Source organism: Dufourea novaeangliae, unplaced genomic scaffold (genome assembly GCF_001272555.1).
Source record: "Dufourea novaeangliae isolate 0120121106 unplaced genomic scaffold, ASM127255v1 scaffold25, whole genome shotgun sequence".
NCBI classification, from domain to species: Eukaryota; Metazoa; Arthropoda; class Insecta; order Hymenoptera; family Halictidae; genus Dufourea; species Dufourea novaeangliae.
Genome location: NW_015373901.1, coordinates 293,732 through 317,098, shown reverse-complemented (window position 1 = coordinate 317,098; position 23,367 = coordinate 293,732). Strand labels below are relative to the sequence as shown.

The window sequence follows — 23,367 nt, the reverse complement described above, 5'->3', positions numbered from 1 at the left end:
TATAATAAATAGGTTCGCGCATCAAGACGCGGCAAAGTATCGGAACTTGTATCGACGTTTTCGGGTGGAACGATTTATTTAAAAGTTCGCGAGACACTCTCCAGTCGGTGGTATACGCGGCTCGATTTAACTTTCCGCGTGATCGCGTGTCGGCGTATATATACACTTCAGGAACAACGAACGATGGCAGGAAGTTCGTCAGTTGTTTATGACACCGCCCCGGAAACTTTGCCGATGGTTCGCTGTTCCTTTTTTCCACCGCGTGTCAACCACCCTCGGGTAATTACCATACACACAGGAGGACACGGCCGTTGTCGCTCTGCCCCCAGCCCCACCAAATTTTTTTTCGGGCATCGCAGAATCGTCCAGCGAACAACGAACCAAAAATTGAAAAAATTAAACGAAAAATTGGAACACTGCCGAAAGTGTGTTATTCCCGTTGTTTGCGCAACTGCACGAATATTCATCCTCTTGTTTATTGCGCAGCACGAGAACCCCATTGTGAATTATGAAATTTTTTTTTTCCCCCGCGAGTTTTTCCGATCCTCTCTGTGACCGACCTGGATAATTTCGTTCGTGTTTACCGCGTTGTCACAGAGTTCCATAATTGTTGAGGTTTTGATTCTCGGAAGTAGGTCAGTTTCATTTACAGAAATCAGACATTCCGTATAAGATTAATTCAGTATAAGATCGATGTTAGCCCCTTTCGTTTACAGGAGATGTTTGTTACCGTGAATTATAGAGTTGTGGCAGATGAAGCGATCGATATGGTAACAACGCTTTTGCGTTACATTGAATTTTAAACGAACTCTTTGTAGGTACCTATTAATATAGGATTTTAATCGGAAACTGTCTGATAAATGATGTTTATTGCGGAACGATGTAATTCATAGCAAATGGTGATAATTATACAGTTAGAATTTGACTGTTTAATTTTCAAGTGAAACGCAGCAGCGTGCACCGAAAGAAATGCGTCATCCTGACGATTGAGTGTAACAGGGGCGACAGACAAAGACGAAGCAGGTAAACCCTTGCAATATTTGTTCTGTAATCAATCTCGAAGTGTTCCATAAGGAGCGGAGGAAGAATGATTGATAGGGGAAATTGAACGGGAGAAATCAATTACCGTTGCTCGGTAAATCTCGATCGACACGCGCGCGCGCAGCACCGCAGGATCGTTTTCCTAGTCTATATCGCTTTTGTGCCCTTTTCTACGCCTCCCCCCCCCTCTCCCTCCTCCGTTGAAAAATGGGAAAATAGAGACGCAGCCGCGGTGAAAGGGAATACGTCACGAAATTAAGATGAATGAATAGCGTTAATAAATGAAGAGAAATATTTCAGGCGACGAGACCGGTCGTAAGAATACATATTTCGCTTTCGAGACAGGTCTGGTATACGTGATCCGATTAAATGTCTATTATTCCTAGTTATTTTAGCTTTATTAAGATTATATTCTTGTACGGAGAAATTTGTTTGACATTTTGACCGGTCGTGAAAGTCAAATGAAACATTATTATTATTCACCGAATGTTACATTTCGATGACAGTTTGCATATTTATGGAGCAATAAAAATTCGCAATGGTTGGACCGAGTCTTTTACTTACGGGGAATTAACCATTTTACGGTCGTATGTCTACTCTCAGTCACCAGTCTACCCATGTCTGGGATAAATACGACCGCTAAGGCTTAAAAGAGGGGGTACTTTCCATTAAATACAGTAATATTTTTGAGAACACATGATTCCTAATTTAATAGAATTTTCAATCATTAGTACTCCATCAAATGGTAATTAACTTTTCTGAATCTTCCAAAGTTAACAATTTCGTTTCTAAGTCATATTTCAGCAATTTCTAATCTCGTCAGTTTTGTCTGGCTCATAGATATTTAAAATCATAGAAAATTCTAACATTTCTGGTAGAAGAATATAATGCCCGATTTACTATCTGTATGGGTCGGGATTCGAATTCACCGATGTTACGTGCTTCGTACTGCAGTCTTTATTACCGCCCAGGGGAAAGATAAAAAGAGGATTCTTTTGATTCCAGCAGGGCGACAAGAACCTCGAAAATGTGACGCACGAGGAAGCGGTGGCGACTCTGAAGGCGACCCAGGATCGCGTGGTGCTTCTCGTGGCGAAACCGGAAACCGGAATCGTGCCCCCGCCACCACCCCCGATGGCCTCGGACAATTCGCTCTCGCCGCAACCACGTAAGCTTCTCGCCGCGTTTTAACTGCTCCAATACATACACACATATTCACACATACATACAGAGTGTCCCATTTAAATAGACCCAGTCGAATATCACAGAAACTATTGACGATATTAAAAAATGTTTCAGACAAAATTTAAATGGTATCAGAGATCACACTTTCTGATGCGAGTAACTTTTTTCTACGTGGATGCGTAGAGGTCTTATGAAGGTGAACTTTGTTTTTTAAAATGGAATCTTATATTTTTTAGTGCAGTATTTGATGCTACTCGTTAGCCCCTACATAAAGTATTAAATCACTTATGGCGAATTGATGCAGTAAAAAATATACGGTTCCATTTTAAAAAATAAGGTTGACCTTCATATGACCTCTACAGGTCCGCATAGAAAAAAGTTTTTCTCCAAAACATTTTTTAATATCGTCAACAGTTTTGGAGATATTCGAGTCGGTCGATTTATATGGGACACCCTGTATATTATTCACCCTTCGTGTAAATAGTTGTGTCCACGCGGGTTCGTGGCATGCTCTCTCCCTCCGACCGTTTCGGGACATTTTCAGGATCTTTTCTTCTCGAATTTTCATGACGCTGCCTTCCGGAACGATAAATATTTCACGCACCGCAGAAAAGTGTCGGCGTTACTTTTGTTCGTGCCACCGGACGCGGGCCCAGACCGCGAAGGAAATTCTTTCTCTGGTCGCCACGGAACCGAGAGCCGTCTCGGGCTTTAAAATTTCACCCCTTTCGTCGTTCAGCGGCTCCTGTTGCCGCTGGGGATTACATATGCATCGCTGGAGAATTGTCGCAGATCTGTACATTTAATGCCTGGAAAATGAAATTTCATCTGAAACAGAATTTCCTTGGGTGTTTCTTGAATCCAAATGATATTTTCTATTTCGACTGTTTATCCGCGTTTATTAAATATTTGAATGGTTATTCTATATACTGTCACTCGGTTACCACTTACAAGGGAACTTCGGTGTTTCGAGAATTCAAATTTTGTTTTAATGAAGTAAAAAATAATGAATAGTAGAGTCAACAGTTTGGGGCACTACAGCTAGTCTAAACATGGACCGGAATAAACAGAACGATACATTTCTCATAGCCCGTATAACATATGGTTAAAACAGCGAAAGGGTTAAACTCCGCAGGTTTGTAGGGACCTCAATAAAAGCATCGGGCAATTTTTTGTTTCTATCATTACGATATATAGCACGGTCTATAGTAACGAGTACTACTTCAATCATCACTATTTCCACTCCAACGACCCTAAAAACACTAAAATTTAATCTCATTAATCAACGAGTATCTACGAAACACAATTTCCATTTACAAATCAGTAGATCACTGATACACGACCATTCTTAAGAAATTGAAACGAACCACAATTCGATTAGTTCCCGCGTCTGCCGCTGTGAATATAAACATAGGATTCTCAAGACCGCAGGTGAAAATGAATTTTTGATTTCCGCGACGTCTCCGGTTTCCTCTGTCCGTTCCGACGATCGAGCGCAACTTATTCATCGTGGTCGTAAAGTCGTGCTCGTAAACTCCTTCTAGCGTCGCTAGAAGACCGCGAACCGTCTCATTTCCCGTAGCTGGTACCATCTATATACCATCGCACGACGGCGAAACTCGAGATTCGCGAAAACCGGGCGGCTTTGCCTTCGAATCGTTGTCTAATTACGGGCAGGACTTCCATCGTCGAAATTATGTTCGTTTCAATTTTGCTCGGAACAACAGTGTGTCTAATTTGGATAGCGCCTGTAAAGTTTGGGGGAGCGCGCACACGAACACCAACAGTGATTCTCGTTAGAGAGATAGTTTATGTTAGTGTTGTTCGAAGGTCCAGAAGGATCCATAGGAGGGAACTTACAGGAGAAGGTTCAATAGAGGAACTCTCTTTGCTCTATTTACGATCGTTGATCCTTCTTTTCTGTCTTCATTGCTTTCCGTACTCCAGTTCCCAGGGCTTCAGCCACTCCCCCATTCATACGATTTTGTAGCGCATCCCTGCTTACTGTTGCTGGAAAAGATGGTAAAATTATATTCTAAAATCGGATAAATGATTGTTTCCATTACCGATACACTTGAAGCGGGGAAAAATTAAATTGTCCCGCCATCGAGAATCACTGGTGGACACTATACGTTAATTAAGATAATATAGGGATTACTTTGCAGGAAATATTAATAAATGCAACTGCATCATCGAAGCGATGGAGGCAGACTGTAAAGTAAAAGCAGAAATTGCTTACACAGAGTGTTTTCAAAAGATACTACGAACGTTTATGGAATTGTCAGGGAGCAGTTCGTATTGTCCATTGTTTCACGGGGTCCAACCAGAAATCAAGCAATTATTCACGCATCCGAACGGTACAATCAGATAATCATCCGCTTCCATACCGTAAGCGATGGAGAAACGCGGACAGATAAGTTTCATTGTTGCAATAGAAAATCAATATCTACGCGTATATCCCCGAGAGGATTAATTTGAGATATCTGCGTGTTAACCGAATGTTATTTGGTATGGCATACATATATTGGATAATGAGATGTATTGAGTTATTTTTGAAAACACTGTGTACAATATATTGATTAATTAGAACCAATAAATTACGTCAATTATTGATTCTCGTACTAATTGCAGTAAACAGGCTGCCTAGCAAATTCAATAACCTTTTATTTAAATAACTCTGCCATTCTACGAGAGTCAACCCTTTGCAGAATATAATAACATACCCTATTTTTATTGCAAGGGTAGCAAGCAAGAAAAATATTTCTCAAAATTGAATTCAAGAATCATTATCAGTATCACGTCCATTTTCCAAAAGGACAGAGCTTACGCACTTGCAAATACCAACAACTGTTAATTCCATCATTATTTGGTTGCAATTTCGTTGAATCCACCGTTTGCTTTAAAGAATGTCGAATATCCAACGGGTTGACTCTCGCGATTCGGCACGGGTCGAAGGCTTCATCCCCCACTCGAGTGAAGGAAACTTCTAAATTGCCCGTATTTGTTTTGTTTGTTTCTCACGTAAACAGGAAAGCAAAATGGTTCTGTGTCGGCGTTGGAGAACAACTCGACCCTGCCGTACTCGCAAGAATCACGTCACGCGTCTTCTCTCGCTCTTCACGGGGCGGCCACGCCGCGAGCTGTTTCACAGGAGGACGTATCACGGTGAGTTCTCTCGAAGTATGCTTTCTTCTCCTTCACGACAAAAGAACAGAGTAGCTGTTCCCCTCTTGTGCTCTTTTGAAGTCTCCGACGTTTCTTTTATTTCTTCGTACGGGCGCGCACACCCACGGGTTTCTCCTCCCCTTTGGATCTCTTTCTCGACGCGGAAACTCCTTCGAACGCCCAGAAAATAAGGAGCCAGAATGTCACGTACACTTCTTTTAAAACGAATCACCCGAATATCGTTGCGATCTCGCTCCACCCTCTCCCCTTTCCCCGGCTATTTTCTTTCTGTTCGTAGTTTCTTTTTTCTTGGATGCACCAGTTTTTGACCAGGTTGCACCCTGGCGACTGAGATTTCTCGCAATAAGAACGACCGACACAGCAGCGCGGATTTTCAAAGAACGGAGTGTCTGTCTCGCGTGAAAAACGATTCAAAGTTGATCTCGATATATGTGGATGTCTTTATTCAACATGAACAGAACAAAATGAAATTTGGTAACAAGATACAATTTATGTATCGTGTTATTGCTTTCAATCGAGGTAAGTCCGTCAAAAGCAAAAATCCAAAATTTCGATAAAACTTGTAAGATAGTGTATAGATTTATTAACATCTGTAGGTAGTTTAAATTTTAATGTACGTAGAATAGAACACGGAGATGGGTGAAATATCTAAAATTTAAAACTTATGTTCGTATTCAAGCATGAATGATTCTATCGGGCGTATAATAATGAAAATAGTTCAAGAACACCTATAAATTTATTATCAAAATTCGATATATAAAAGTGTCTTGAACAGTTTACGGTCGTTTACAACTTTTTTTCTATCAGACAATCATTTTAACCTCCCTTCAACTACGGCGCAGTTGCCTGATATGTAAAATTCTCAACTTTTTCAATTAAACTTACACACTGTCGGCTATCCGCCTCATCATAAATATTCACTACATCGGAAAACTATACAGAACCAACCTCTATAAAACCTTGGTGCAGTGTTCAGGTTAATTTAACCGGAAACCAGTGTTTAACCCTCAGGTACCTTTTTTATTCTAGAAATTTCTAAATTACTTTGTCTCCAACAGCTTTAGTGTAATCTAGCTATACAAATATATATCCTTCGTTCAATTTCAATTCAGACCCAACGTAATTCAAGCACCAGTAGCACAATATTTTCTTAACCACTGCAAGAGAGTAAAGAAAAACATTCCAGTACAATTCCCAAAAACATTTCTAATAACAAACTCTACCCACCACCAGCGAAAGTTTCCCCGAAACGTTTTCACGTATCAAAGGTAGAAAAAAGACTGCTTAAACATAAACTAGCTCGGGGGGTGTATATTTTCCGTTATTGTCCGAATCGCCGGTCCGTGAATATCGTGCACGAGTTGCAACCGCGCTCCCATGCATACACACACACACACACACACACACACACACACACACACCGGTGCCGTGGTTGATTATACAGTTGCAGGAGGAACTGTTGAATTAGCCGACGAGAAAGAGCGGGGCACAATGGTAAACGGCTGCTGGAGGAGATAGACAGAGACGGCGATCGTTTACGGGTTGAACTAGCTACGGGGCTTTAGGAAGCGGAGCAGGTGAAGGGGTTGCGGTGGGCCTCCCGCGTGGACTAATTGCCGATGGATTAAGAGCTTATCGAATCGGTCCTGTCTGCCAGAGACAGGATCGGGGTTTGGACACATTATGTACCCCTTCTACGAGCCTCATCGGTGCACATAGGTCCGATTCGCCATATCCCCCTCGCCTACTCGTTGCTTTCGAATACAACAACGTGCTCCCCGTGCGCGTCGTGTCGGTTTGCACGGGTTAAGGTCAGTTGAACGTCACCTGAATTTTGGGTTTCATTAGCATGACTCTAACTGAGCTGCTAGCCCGTACATTCGGACGATCGAACACCCCTGAGACTGCTCTGGATTCGGTTTGAAACAGTCCGAGCCCCGTTTTAATGCTTCGCTGGGCTTGTAATTCGTGTTACTCGACCAGCACACCTGGTCACTGTTTCACTTCGATATCGCGACGGGTTATTTCGTAAGTTAGGGTAGTTATATAGATTATCGGTATCGTGACGATACCTCGGCGCGATCTACCCTGTCCAGGGGGCTTCAATGGGCAGTATCGTAAACCGACAGCTTCCGGATGGTATCGTGATCGTGGGTTCGGTCGATTTCTATAATCGGTTGGGTGGAGTTGTCGATGCCCGTGGGTCAGTGTTCCTTCGGAGGAAATTTCTTTGGCCGGTGATAGCATCGTTTGTAAGCAGTAATTTTTTAGACAACTTTATATAGGATATCTAAATCAATGTAGGATAAGTGACCCAATTACGAATGGTGTCCCTATTATGGAGGGTTAATTATATTTACATAACTTAAAAACAATGATTTCTTTTAAGGAAGTCTAACTCCGATTTTATTCGGAGGAATTAAAACATTATTACTTTAAACTCTTATATATATTATAATTCGTAGTTTAATGTTAAACAGGATAATTTTGGTCGTGAGTCTTCAGACAGTCCAAGTGAAACTGTCAGGAAGTCTCACCTGTGTTAAGTTACGATTCCCTTTTATGTGTAAATAGGTACATATTAGTAATTTTGAAACTGTAGTATTGAAGGCTTCGTGACAGGTGCAAGAACCCTTTTATTTCGTTTGTTTGGTATTTGAATAATTTTTAATTGTTCCATAGGAAATTTTCTCTGAGTGTTTCGGAAAAATTACACTTATTAGAGGGTGTGAAAAGAAAAACAATAATTAATAGTAACAACAACAAGCTCTTCGAGTCACTTACCCTATTACTCTATACTAAGGTAAGCGTTGTATACCTCCGTAAAGATCGTAAATCTCTTTCATCGAACAACTCGGCCAAGTTTCCCCAGGAATGAGACACAAAACTCAATTTCCGTTCGAACCATCTCCGAAGGATAATCGAGTTAGACGGACCGAATATCGAAAGCATCTTTCCGGGGGGTGGTCGGAACTCACCTTGCCCGCAGGTGCACGAAACTTCCGCGAAGCCGCACTTAATGAAATATTCCATTCATGGCAATATTTAACGGTGGGTAACCCGGGCCCAGTTCCTCGAGTAGTCAAAACTGCAATTAGTTCATCCTTCCTCTTCCACTCTTTCTCCAGCCTGGCCGTGCTTCGCCTCCCTCCGTCCTTCGCCAATTCTCCTCTCCCTACCCCCACGATTCCAGTTAAAGTTTCAAACCCCATACCCCTCCGGTGTGGTCAAAGGATCGGATTTCGCCCGCGGGGATTTCGCGTGGTTCCAAGACGGAACAGCGGAGAAGAGATGCCGGAAGATAGAGTCTGTGGCACGAGCACGTGCGATGGAAGGGGGGTAGAAAAGAATAGAAAGTCAGGGAGGAGTAAAGTATAAGGAACGACGAGTTATTACGGCACTCAGGCATCGGCGCAAATGTACGCAAAAAACTTTAATTTCTAGCCCCCGTAAATTAGCCAGGAACCATTATGCCGTGGCGATAATTTATCCCCCACCCCGAATTGCTAGGCCCCCGTCGTAGTTTCGCCTAACCGCCCGTTACCTTAAGAGGAATTAGGATAATTATTTAGTACTCTACGCGGGTGGAACTTTCCACGAGGTTCTTTCTTCGGGATTGCGGGCGGAATGTTTCTCAGATGATGAAGAATGAACCGAATTTGAGGAATTGGACCTGAGCTTACCGGCTCCCGCAGGTTTACGACCCGGTTAGGTCCAATAATTTTCTTTCTAATGTGTGGAGAGGAAGGGAGAAGGGAATGGTAGGATTAGGTCGGGGGTGGTAGATATGACATTAATACGGTTTGAAGTTTAAGTGGTTAACTTTATTAATAATATAATTTATACAGTTATAATAATTAGTAGGGAAGATGGTCTAAATATGGGCTAGCACGTCTACTTGAGGACTTATTGCCGAACCTGTTGAAGAGTTCTACTATAGATTTATAATACTAGATTTATAATGTATAGTTAAAATATGCTTCTTTTGTTTTTGAACCGTAATTTCACGCTATTCACGCTGGGGTGAAGCATCTAATATGACCCTATACATTCGACTAGCTCATACTTAAACTCACGACTGTATTTGGATCTTCTCTTCTATGTACAAAAATCTGAGACTGAAAGAATATATGTACAGAAAAATGGTTGCTGTCACTTAGTTGGAGTAAATGCCCAGAGTTTGAAAAGTAGTACTCCCTGTGGAAGATCGTGAGTGTTTGGGGAATAGCCGGGCGATTTTTAAAAGACACGGGATTCGCTATTTCAGACTCGAGTAAATATCAATCTACTGTTCCTCTTCTTCTCTTTTTCCTCGAACAAATTGATTTTCCCGCGTTTCCGCCTTGCCTCTCTCCGGGGAACACCTCGTGTTTTCCGCCTTACCTCGGATTACCGAAAAACAATTGGGAACATCGATCGGCATCAGTGAAATACCGCCATGGGCAAAGGAACGAGACCGCTTCTCACTTTTAATTCTTAACTGATTCTAGATAAATGTAATAATTATTATTAATTTAGTTTTAATTTTGTTTTCCTGCTTATAAAATCCAATTATTCTCTTACTTCAAATGATTCTTTTAGAGAAAGCATTGGTTTACTTACATTTCACATATTAGGTGTATCTAGTAAGTTGTTCACTTTTTTTTATATGAAATTTTATATTTGTTTTGAATATATTTATATTTGTGGTATAGTAAGAATACGTCTTACTTGTTTCAATTATTCTCGACCATTTCAACTAAACAGAAGATCAGATGAGGAATTCTGCAATTATCCAGTCCTTGAATCGTTCGGACTCTTGGCAAGTTGATTATAGAGAACAGTGAGTATGACACTGCCATTGTTCCGTTGGCCAATATACTGCTTTTGTCTTACTTCCTTTCTGCCATTAGTCACTGTTGCAAGTTTCACTCGATACTAGTTGGTTTATGATAATATAGCGATAGCGACGCGATTACAAAGTGGTCGACAAAGCCCGTTTATAGGGTGAGAATACTTCATATAGTAAGAATTGCACCTTAAACTGAAATCATAGAATGGCAAGCATTATTATACTATTCAACATTTCCCCGTAAAAGAATTATTGATGATCTATACGAATCACCTATCGTATCCTCGAAGTACACTGACGAGCAAACTCGGCTTTTCCGCTCGGAGAAAGAGCTTCCTATCACTTGATAAATTTATTTCAAGTACCGAAATAAATGTTAAACCGAATGTTAAATTGGTACAAACTTCAGTAACTCCGAGACCAAGTGGTAAGAGGTCTTTCCCTTACATCACATTTGCCCCTAACGGAAGCCGAGTTTGTTCGCAAGGGTACATTCGAGTGTTCGTTGCTGCCGGAGATCAAAGATAGGAAAATTCATTATCTAGATAGAAACCTGCGAATAACGAATAAAAGATAAAAAATCATTTCGTCATTTTTAATCGATTAATCATAGAAAGTCCAATTTTTGTAATAAAATAATACTTCTTACATAAGGGGATACTTGCCAAACAATTACTTAATCTCATTAAGTGTTTAAAAGTCAGGATGACGATCGTAGATACTGCTATTTTTCTCTATTCAATGAAAATTCTGCCTAATTCTGCGCTGGACAAGGACCTTCGACACGAACTTTTTGATCTTTCATTCCCGTAACACACTTCTAGCCCATGCTCTAATCACTTTAATCCTACTCGCTCGAGATTCCGCATGAACGTTTCAAAATACCTACTGTGTATGAAATGTTTTTCTTGCCGCGCGACGGCTGTCGGTAGCGGTTTAATTTCACTCCACGCGACGGAGTCAACTACGCACGGCAATCAGAACAAACGCGAGGCCGGTTATTAAGCTCATACACGATACCCCGGAGAATCCGTACGGTAAATGACTCGAGTTTAATCATCGGGAATTATGGTTTTCTAATCCTCTGCAATATCCGTGAAGGATCCGACGCGGTCGAGCTCGTTAAACGCGTTCGTAAATCCTGAACGCACCTGAGCGCTTGAAACGTTCGTACACGCGAACGTGCAACTGATCCGGACCCCCTCCCCTCCCCTCGTGTCGTTTAACCCTTAAAGGGGAACACCACTGTGATGGCCGGGAAAATGAGCCTGTTTTAAGAATGTTTCAGAAATAATTTACTGTTCTCACTTCAAAATTTTATTACCTAGTTTTAATATAATGTCTTAAGAGATTTAAAGAGATTGATATAATATTACTTTAAGTTTTCCATATTTGTAAAAATATATTTATGACTCTCGAATAATTTTTTAATTGTGAGGGACAGGTTTGGCTCTTTCGTCTCAAAAGATTACCGACCCCTGTTCTAGACGCCTTACAGAAAAACATAGGTCGCTGGCGGGATATGTAACTTTGGATCAACTACTCAGGAGTCAAATGTAAAAAATTTTGTATAGACTATATGAGATTAGTTTCTGTTACACGCACGAATGTAAATGAAAAATTTATTGTAACAGTGGCGGATAGCTTGAAACGGAGCCTCAATGTCCATAGTTTCTCGATTCCGGAATAGACGGTGTATTCATTAAAAAAAGAATTTGTTCAACGAGGTCATTTAGAAAATATATCTAAGTGTGTACCCAACCTAAGGAAACAATAACTAGCCCAGACAGGGAGTTGATTACTTGATGTAACATTAATGGTATCTTCAATTCAAACAACACAACAAAAGTTATTTGTTCGGAAACCTCTGTCCAGTGCTGTGTTTGCAACAAAAGGCGTCTGTTGCTGGAAAACATTTTGTTGATATGACAGAACATTCGAATCCAATTACAGTGTATATACACGGGGAGCTTTATTCAACCCGTAGGCGGTCTCTTTGTCCGTTTGAAAATACTCGAAAATAATTTTATCTGAATGAGACTCGCAAAATGAAACCGCGATATTTTCTTATAATCGGGAAGGCTCCGGTGTTTCTTCTACGTGTCAGTGGTTAATGCTTGTCCGCGGGTTTGCACGGTAGTTGAGAAAGTGCCGGCGCCACACTTTGAGGTCAGCTTCAACCTCCGCCTGGAGGGTAGAGCGTAAAGGAGAGGCGAATTCTTGGCACGGATGCAACGACTCAGCCGACCAGGCAATCTATACACACGCGTACGTACGTTTGCAAACACACCGATACACGGCTTCAAGCTCTCGCGCTCATAAACTCGGAAACGCTCGGGCCTGTTTGCGTTTCGACGTACGTACCGGTATCTTCAGAAGTGATTCACCTTTGGTTGCCACGTGAAAATTTCCTGGTTAAATTTTCCGAGATTAGAGTCAAAGTGAACTCGCGTGGGAGATTATTACGATTAAATTAATTACAGCGAGTAGTTTCACAATTGAAAAGCATCGAAATTTCTCTCTAGGTATCTAGAGACATAACGATGTTGTAAAGATGTATTGTTTGTAAAACTTCTTTACTACACTTGATATACTTGAAAGGAATGCCAATTTCTTTGATGTAGACACTTTCGACTATTTTGAATATTTTCATTTATAAACCCTTTATGATATGTGGTAACATTATATGCACTGCGTGGTACAACTATAAAATCACTCTAAAATTTTCAATTATGGTGGTACATATTATGGTTACAATAAAAACGAACCAAATGATAATGTTTCTTTAGGAAAGGATAGATCATACTCCCTAGAAAAAAAAGTGATTCCTTTCTATTTTAGCCATAATACATAAGGACTTTAGGGTGGTTTTATACTTATGTCACGCAGTGTATAGCCGAGAGAAAGGCTTAGAAGGATCGTATTGTGTTATTTTTTGTTTAGTTTCATTCTCGGTACCTCTAATTTTGGGACACGCTGTAGCGCCTGCCTTTTTTGGCGTAGAGTGTGCATACACGTACACACGCATCATCGGGTGTGGCGCGATACTCAACACACTTGCATCGGTACATCTGCAGCTGCAGTCGCGAATGCAGGCCAAGGTCGAAGCTGGCCCGGGTCACGAGCGAGCCTGGCTTTCGACAGTTTCGCTTACGTAATACGCGGGTATCGTTCCGTATCGATTTGGTCCACCGAAATATACATATATTTGTTCGCATCTGATCCAGGTGATCTTCAATCAAGATAATTACCGAATACCAATAAACCATCATTCGCGTTAGACATTATTGTTACAAGCTGATTGGATTGTCAGAAGCCAATCTTGAGATCAATTCATTGCATTAATTAACATGAAACCAGTTAACCCTCTATGGGCCCGTGTAACTTTCAAGTCACATACTAATATGACGATATTTTATTAAATAATTTGACTCTTGTCATAAGGTGGCGTATACATTTTGTTATATAATATCTTTTTACTAACCAATAACATGTTGGACAACAAAAAAACATGTTGGATTCATTATTAATCTGTATTTTAAATGTACAGTCCTGAAAAAAATTCGGCCCATGGAGGGTTAAAGTTCAATGTCCAATGGGTCGATTAGACTGATCGAAGTTACAGAATACGATTAACTCCATACTGACGAAGCTAGACAATTTTTTCGATCAATTATAACAGCTCTGGGCAGCGTAGGGGCACTTCACGCACCTGTTTCCCTTTCCAACCTTTCTTTCGCACTGTGTGCCTTCGTAGAAACAAAGAAGTCCAGACTCTTGTCTCTGTCACTCCATGGTAATGGTGGACGATGGTGGGGACAAGTTTTAGCTCCCGGGAGCCAACTTTGCCCACTGCTGGATTATAACAATCTTCAGTGCCATTCCAAATGCATGCAATTTAAAGATGAATACAATCTAAAAAATGGCGTAATAAAACGTCCTTATAATTTCATACTTCGTTTGAAACGTCCTTATAATTTCATACTCGAGCATTGCTTAGGGTTGCGTTGCAAACGACAGATTTCACGTACCGATGAAGTCAGCAGCGCGGCTCTTCGAGGATGCGGAATCAGCGCGATATCTAGCCTCGTTTCGTCGGCCAACCATGCAGATTCTTTGCAATCGATTTCGTTGTTAAGACAGCCGTTTTTTTTTTATTAAATACGATCTGCTTGGATCGTTTGATATTGCACTTGATGTGCGAGGTCGTGTCGTAATTCCTGGCCCGGTTGGACTTATATCAGAGACGTCTATGGAACCTTGAACTATTACGAATGAAATTACTCGTTTTGTGTTCCGTGTTATTCTACAATATTATACAAATATGCCACATAATGTGAGCATTGCCAGCGTTTCTATCATTTTATTATAGGAATAATAAATTATGAACTTAATAATTTAATTGGAGGAGAAGTTTTTCTGTCACAGTTCGTTTTAGTGGTACATATGTTAACATCAAATACAGAATATAGATTTAATGACAGTATTAATAAGACCTCCGACGCGTATCAGAAACTTCCTACTACGAAGCAGCTTTTAGAACTGTAGAGCAAGGATGATAATGAGTCGAAACAGCTTTGACCGTGTCAACGAAACATTTATGAATTCACGACCGTCACTATATTTCCATCGAATAAATAACCCGTATGTAAAAAAATATTGTTCATACGACCTTTGCGCTCGATAAAGCTTCTCGATATATCCGAAACTGTGTAACGAACCGTCCCCATGAATATTCAAGTGCCTTGGTCCAACCACGGCGAACCAGAATACCACCGTTCTGGGGTTAAAGAAGAAACATTTGGAAAAGAATTCACGGAAAATGACGTTCGTCTCCGCCAGGGCAACGCATTTTTTCCATTAAACTCGCCAGAAATAATAGCCAGAACTGTGCGATGTGTGCAGCTCGGTCTAAGGCCGGTTTCACACCGAGCAATTTCTACAGAGGGGACAGGGTACTTTGCATCGAAGAATAATGGATTTCCCAGCCACGAGATGATCCTCTATTATCCGGACGGGTTGAACGGTCCAGAATTCTTCGCAGGCTTCTCCCGTAGAAAAGCTCGGCGAATTTTTATCCGCCACCTCCCCCTGACCACCCCCGACCAGCCCTTTCGCCTTTCTAAACGCGACACCCGGATCGCTCCATTGTTCCCAGTGGCTCTCTCTAGTTCCTGTGAGGTTTCATTCGCCATTTCTCTTCACTCTCGCGACGGAGGCACACACAGTTGTCGCCGACGCAACGAGCCACCGTTATACGGCAGACAGGAAGGATGTTTCATTTTCTGATCTTGCGGGACACCTTTGTCCTCGATCGGACAATTCCCTTGCCCGACGGGGGTCATTCTGTCTCAAGGGCTTCTAATCGCTGGATCGCGTCCGATCCTCGAATCGACTGATTGCACTTATTTCTACGGACCGTCGAATCTCTGACTGTGTTAATAAATAATACGCTGAATATTTAGTCTGGATAGTCATTAGTTTCTTCTGAAGATTCGTCGAGGAATATCTGTCATCGATAGGTAGTTATTGGTGTGTACATCGATGAAAATGATACTGGTGTAGTTTACAAACCATGGATAAAAGAGGCCTAGCTGTTCGTGAAATTTTTTATTGAAAGGAAACGTTGATGACACATGGTCCCTGCTAATTAGAAAGGCCAAGTCTTCGGTTGCATGGGCAAGCATTGCGTTTATTTTCGCCTTTTCTGTGAAGAAAATTCGGTCAGTTGAAACATTCAATATTTCATTTGAACATTCAATATTTCATAAACTAATGGCCACAGAGGGTTGAAACAAATATCATTAGCTTCAGAATTGCAAGCTCTATCACTGTGCTAAACCTTATTAAAAAAACGGCAGTGTTACACCTGGGGAGCCTTTCCTTGTTAGTGTCACGAAGGCTTTTAACATTCATCGAGGATTTACTCTATCTAGCGTACTTTTAATTAATCAACTAGTAGGAGTCGATACTCTAGACGAAATCAGTAGAGAAGACAATTTCCAGTGTTAGGTGACTTTCGATCGAAATTATTTTGACGAAATGATCCATCGATCTCAGTCCCACCTAAATGCCGGCAGAGCATTTGCCTGAGCCGCATATCAATGCCTTGAAATCAAGATTTATCGTCGAACTCTCCGCGGAGGCGCCACCGAGTTTTCCGGCACGTTTCACCGGCTCAGCCGTGTCACACTAGAAACATATTGATCCGCGTGGAGGGGCAAGAGGAAACGGTTCGAGGGAATGTCGTTGGTCGACGTGTATCGGCCATTCGCGGGAGGTGGGGGGGGGGGCTTGCCGTTCAAACTCAAACCGCTCGTAAACAAGTTTGTTGTATATCCGACCGACGATTTTCACGGTCCGTGTCGCGCCGTATAAATAATCCTTTATCGGTACAGAACCCATGTAAGATCGCGTGTGTGGATAGACGAAATTGAAATTGGGTGGAAGGCTCCCTTTTGGATCATAGTATTTGTCCCTTCGATCGACATTGTATGTAATCCCTTTTGAGGCTATCTATCTCACACCATTTATTGACGTTAGTAATGATATCAATTATTGAAGGAAATATAAAAGTTTGATATTTTTAAACATTTGACGATCAGATGTGTTTTATTAAAAGATTCTAAATTCTATCAAGAGATCATGGTATGTGCCTGTAGACTGTATATTCTGACGTCTCTTAAACATGGGTTGGAATAGTATACCCAACGACAAACTTACAGGTTCGCGGTTATACCTGTGGTGAGTGTTGGATGTGCTTCATTAATTAGCTAGAAGTTATGCTAACTATGCAACACAATGAAGGAAGAACGCGTAAGGGCTCTTAGTAAGATTCAGTTGTTTGTGAAACTTGTGGTCGTTTCCACGACAGAGAATAAGTTACGGTTTTACTTCTAATTTTGTATCTTGATAATTATTTATCGGTGATTCTTTGTATTCGGGGTCTAAATAGGAGGATAAAATACGATTCTTTTTTTTTGGGATAGTAATCTCTTTGGGATGAATTGATGGAACCAAAATAATACCGGCTCAAGACTACACAGACTCGATTTAGACCAATTCAGGGAGAGGTGAAGCAAATTGAAACAAAACACAGCACCGAGAGACTCGAATTCAATCAACCTGGAACCGGGAATCTCGATTAGGTCTAACCCAGACGATGAGATTCGTCTGGGACTGAGCCTGTTGATGGCGAATCTACATCGTAATAACGTTCTTGTTTCTATAATTTATTCCAAAGTTGGGCAAAATGTAATCTAATTACAAATTTCGAATCACAATTACAATTTAATTACAAGACAATTACATTGCAATTAACTATACTAAATTTACAATAAAAATTACAATGTACATATTTGTATAATTGCAATGCAATTATAAAATTTACAGTATAATTGTAATTGTCCCTCAATTACAATGTAATTTCAATTTAGATTTTCTAATCAGATTACATTTTGCCCAACTCTAATTTATTCCTTCTTAAATCCCACTCCTCTCGGAATTATCTCCGCTGTCCTATACGTCTCCCTTCGTGTGTAACGGCAGGGGTACGTGGTCTTGCAATTAAATCGTCAACCGAGTCGTGAGCTAATCTTAAACCTTCCACTTCCATATACGTTGGCGCACAGCGGATGTACGGTCTCCAATGCGCATGTCATTTCAAACCTACAGAAACATGGGTGAGGATCTAAAAATTATATTTTTAGAAAAGAACAAATCGCTAGGATCCTTCGCTTTATATACAAAGTTTTTTTTTACTACATCAATCTTATTCACAGTACAATATTCATAAAAAATCAGTATCTCAGCGAACAGTTAATTTCATTACAACTCGCAGGTCTTTTTTAAACTTCTATCGAACTCTGTTCCTTTGGTTAAGTTCTTCGTATCGAACACATTAAAAATGTTCGAGCATGCCGAAATTTCTGTACTCCAAACTTCGAAGCCATTTTTAAATTCCGCTCGAAGTTTGTATTCGCGTAGTTGGACTTTGCATTAGACTTTATAATTCACCGAATAAACTGACATTGCTTCATCGGGGGGTAGGTATATACGTGAACGCAGCGAAGGTAGCACGTAGCTGGTAATTTTTCGCTGTCCCATGTCGACGTTCGCTTTCTGAAAAAATCAACCTCCTCTCCCGTTTTAATCGCACGTCATCGGCCGTGCATTCGCGACAGCAGCAATCTGCGGATATTGATTTATACCTCGAAACAAAAGGATCCGGCCTGTCAATGGCCTGGAAGGCGAGCGTAGACACACCACCTGCGGCCCTTTTGATACCCCGCGAAATGAGAACTTTGCCACGGACAGGTCTCTGCTCTGTCCCCCGCCAACCCCCCGTCACTTGTGTCGCTACCCTGTCTCCCGAGCCCTCTTACCCCCCACCACTGTTCCGCCACTCCCCGTTTTTCCACTATAAACACGCCAGTTAAGCGTTATTCTGGTTTTGTCACGTGAAAGGATCCAGTTTCGTCTGAAGCGTTTTCGCTCCCGTATAATTTGAAAAGCGACCAGGGGAGTGCAGGGGAGTGGCCAGCCTGTCAACTTCAAAGGATGGTCATTTTCTTTCTTGTCCCGCCCCCATTTTTGCACGTGTCGCCGCGTTTAATGAGCTATCAAAATTTCTCCTCTGACGTTTGATACCGTCCCACTTCCTGCCCCCCCCCCCTGCTTTTGTTTGCCCCCTTTTAAATAGGTTTGCGCGGGGAAATATCACTGGTGCTTTACTGACGTGTTCAGTGACAGGAGCGCACCCTTCGTCCTTTTACTTATAGACTTTTTTCCCTCCTGTTCGAAACGCTTGTCATCGGGCTGTTTCGAGTTTCAGATTTTGGTTTTGTGGAACAACGTTTATCCAGAGAATTTTTGTGATCAGGATAGTTTAAATAAGTGAACTGTTTTGGCATAATGAAGACTGATGTAAGTGGATACAGCGGGTCTGAGTTTTAATAGTAATCGATAAGAGAAACTACAATTTGTATTAAATGGGAAATCGTAATTGTGAACTGGAATAAATTTAATCGACTGTTGACCAGAACGAAATTTTGCATGTCAAATCCTTGATGCTTGAAACTTTTGTGTGTTTCTATTTTTTACAAATATTTTTCTGCATTGTCAGGCAAATTGTGATTGACGAGAGTGATGGAAGCTAACGGTGAATGATAGCAAATGAACGTCGAAGTGCAAGTGTAAGGACAGTAACTGAACGATGAAGTCCCAAAATAATGCGATTTGAACGTCTGAAATCTCAATTTTCAATCAACGGCTACAGTTCTCTTGTGGAATCGAATTCTTCGTCAAAACTAATCAGTTTTCGGGCAACCACAGCTACAAGTGAATATACGTCCGTACCCTGGAATCAATATTCATTCAGAACTTGAACAGATCCCAATTCGAATTCAAATTCAAACATGTATTCATCTGAAACTCAAATAGTTTTGACCGTATCTCGAACAACTTTCAACAAGTCTCGGACAACTTCAAATTACCGGGCAGTAATTTAAATACGTTTCAAACTGTATCAGCGAATTATTACATCGGATCGATGAATGGAAAATGTCATCTTTCGATTTGAATCTGAAAATTATTATATCGGATCGACGAATGGAAAATGTCATCTTTCGATTTGAATCTGAAAATTAAATCGTATTAAGAATTAAAGAATATTCCTAGTCAAATATGTTTTATATTAGTAAAAGAAAAAAAAAGTTTATTTCATTACACAGTAAGGACCAGATAAATCGCGGAATATAAAGTTCTGTCAAATTCATCTCAATCATCACACCTTCATTCCTTGAACGCGTAAAATCTTTCATATCCAATCCTCCGTCTCGAATAAAATATTAAAAAGGCACCTGTCCAGAAAGTTTGTCGCGTCATTGTGCAATTCAAATAGACAGATTTAATTGAATAAATCATAGCAAATAGAAGACTGAAACTTTCAAATCCCAAAGAAACTAACAGAACACTGTACTTTATCTATTCTTGCCATAGATGATCCATTAGTCTTGATTTTAATGGGACGTTTACATTTCCCTTGATAGCCACGAAGAAAATAACCGGCAACGACATCTGTCGGTGACCACAAGGGAATGGTATCGTCGAGCTGTAAAATAATGTCCACGTGCCCTTTATTTCAGTACGAGTGACTTTATGGGTTCGCGGTTACGTGCGAGCCGTACAAAGCACTGCACAGCCTTAATAAACATGTAATCCCGTGTAGTTTCAATTTTTACGGTGTCTCGGGGTTTGGAACGAGCACAATAACTGCGCCGAGAGCGCGCGCGCGCGCACGCTCGCCCGCCTGAATTATTCCCGGGTCTCCCTTTAATCGTCGTCCCCACCGTGGAATGTTTAAATCGCGTTCCCTTTACGTGTTACACACTTCTGTGCCGGGACGGACTCCATTTCACGGGGCTTTGAGTTACGTGTGGAAAGTACAAAGCGTTACTTTCCTCGGTCGACGAGCGCCGAGAATGTTACCGCGGATTTTTACGACGATTATGTTTTCTGAAAGCCCGATAACATTGACCGGTCGTTTCGATATTTCATTTTCCGGCGTGGAAATTCCGGTCAGCGAGTGCCTGAAAATATGAAGAGCTGGCTTTGTTTTCCTTTTGTTTATTAGTCACGGGGGACTCGAATCGACGAAAACATTGTTCTTGTATTTGATCGAAGATTTTTAATACTTTCGTTGCGCAGATGCTAGAACAGACGAGTGGATTGAGATTTTATAATTCTTGTATAATAGTGATATCCTTTAAATACGTGTAATAGAAAATATATTACAGATTTTTGAATGATTAGAGAGCAGTTATGAAAATTGGATGGTAATACTCAGTTAAATATTAAATAGTGTAACGTGCTTATTTTATGATATTTAACCCTCGGAAAGTGGACATTTTTGATGACCGAATACACAGCGGTATATGTATATCTCCGTCCACATAGACCCGTATTCAACCATCGTTAGATGTGTTTCAGAACGAATATTCTTCAAAATATGTTGGTCTTCTTATGAAACCCTGATACAAAGAATTCAGTGAGTTTCTGTATCTGTATGTATAAATCCTGAATCAGAGTGGACCCGGACTTCGCCGTCCAAGGGTTAATAAATTGTAATCCTCGTTCTCCACCAATTTGACACAAAAGTATTTCCTATAAATAGGTTCAATCTGATCAGTCATTATTATTTGACTTACAAACGAAGATTACCGCAAACAATTGAATTTACATGTTACATCCTCCAGATACTTACCCGAATCGTTGCATTCTGCAGCATCAGCAAACGATCCTATAAAGATTCATCGAAAAATACGAGCAGTGAAACTACCCGGTATCTGAACATCAATTTTCCATTACGATATCAAACCACCCCTATGTGTGCCTAACAACCCGAAAACCACGAGATAACCGTTTGGTCGCGACCTATTCCGTCCACCCGATACCTGAGCTGGGACCAAAATTACATTAGATAAAGTTTCGCGGTAGTTCAGAGGGACAAGCTGCGTTGTGAACCAGCGGTGAGGTTTGCGACTGGGACCGAAAAGATATCCATTCGGCGACTATGATTCCCGCGAAGTTAGGCGAAATCTCGTTGCCCGACGAATTCCCGCCATGACGGGCGAGGACTCCCCCATGGCTGGCCCGACGATTTGCCAGCGACGCGCGGACAGACACTCCTTGCGCTCGTTCATTAAACAAGTTTACTCCGTCGAGAAGTTCCGTGTCTATCCCCTCTCGAGGGCGAAGCTACGGGAAACACGGTTGGACAATGTTGCAGACAACCAGAGCCCGCCCGTCCGAGAGTTGAACTTTGTCAACGGAACAGTGTCGGCTGTGGATTGCCGTTAATAAGATATTTCGTGGAATCTTGGTGCGGGAGAGAGATCAAAACTGAAACTTCTAGTACGCACTGGTCCCTCGTGTATGTGTTTTGGGTGTATTGCGTAACGAGGTATCTACTGACGAAATGAAATGATTCTTGGTGTAGAAGTGAGTCGAAGATATTAAATGGAGATTTTCGAGAAATTCAATTTTTTCCAAATTTGTCTGGTGTAGTCATATGCGCCATTCAATGTATATGTATGTGGCCTGATGTGTCTGATCCTTTAACTGCTCTTTCTACTTAGGATAAGGTTCTTCAAAATTGATAGTGTTACGTTGTTATGTGTTTTAAGAAACGATTCGATGGTGGAATGGGTTGCAAGAAAAAATACTGTACATACTGTAGTCGAATGCATTCAACAAGTAGAGGCAGAAAGTTATGGACGGGCGAGTTTATGAAATCGTAGTGAATACCACTTGCAGATGATTTTGGACAGTTTAATCTTTATTATTGAAATAAGTTAACATCAGGAACCAATTGTATGATGAACGCCATTGTTTCCATTTTTGAATACATTGCATGGCATAACTAGAAGACCACCCTAAAATTTTCAGTCCGTATGTATAGTGATTTAACATACAAACGAACCCCTTTTTTTCTAAGGAACATCGACTATCATTTTCTGGAAAAACATTATTTCTCAACGTGATTTTAGACGTAGCACACTTGGTTCGTTTTTATTTGAACCAAAATACATAACATTTGAAAATTTTAGGTTGGTTTAATGTTTGTTCAGGATGGTTTTATAGTGACGCCACGCAATGTATCTATTCGAGGGAGCATCCAACAGGAGGAATAAGCTAAATCTAGGAACAGAAACGCGGTTCACACTCATTATATCTTACTCGCTTGACTCGAATGACTAATCTGTAATTATCACATGTAATATTCACTATCCACCACATCTGGATTTTCACTAAAAGAATTATATTTCTCGTATATATTCTGCAAGAATATCCATAGATGCCTCCTTCAATATGTAATCGTTATACGTACGAATGAAACATTTCTTTAGGGTGCAATTCTAGTGGTCGGTGATTTGAGATTTACATTTACTAACGTTCAATTGGAAAGAGTACTCCGAACAAAATTGTTTCGAAACATCGTTTCAACACGTGTGTTTGAACACGTTACAATTATCTCGACTTAGCCGGAAAGACGTTAAAATTTCGTTGGAACACCGTCGTCGCTGCCTGGTCGCGCCTCCAGTCTCGTTCATCTCCGTGACAAC

General features: G+C 40.9%; 1 protein-coding gene across 1 annotated transcript in view; it reads left to right on the top strand.

The window, feature by feature from the left end:
* The window catches only part of LOC107193712 (disks large homolog 4), a 355,237-nt gene that overhangs the window by 243,354 nt on the left and 88,516 nt on the right, over positions 1-23,367 (top strand). Inside the window, exons 9-10 of the mRNA XM_015583204.1 lie at positions 2,047-2,209; positions 5,256-5,391. Coding sequence (XP_015438690.1) covers positions 2,047-2,209; positions 5,256-5,391 — 299 coding nt within the window. The remainder of the gene's footprint in view (positions 1-2,046; positions 2,210-5,255; positions 5,392-23,367) is intronic.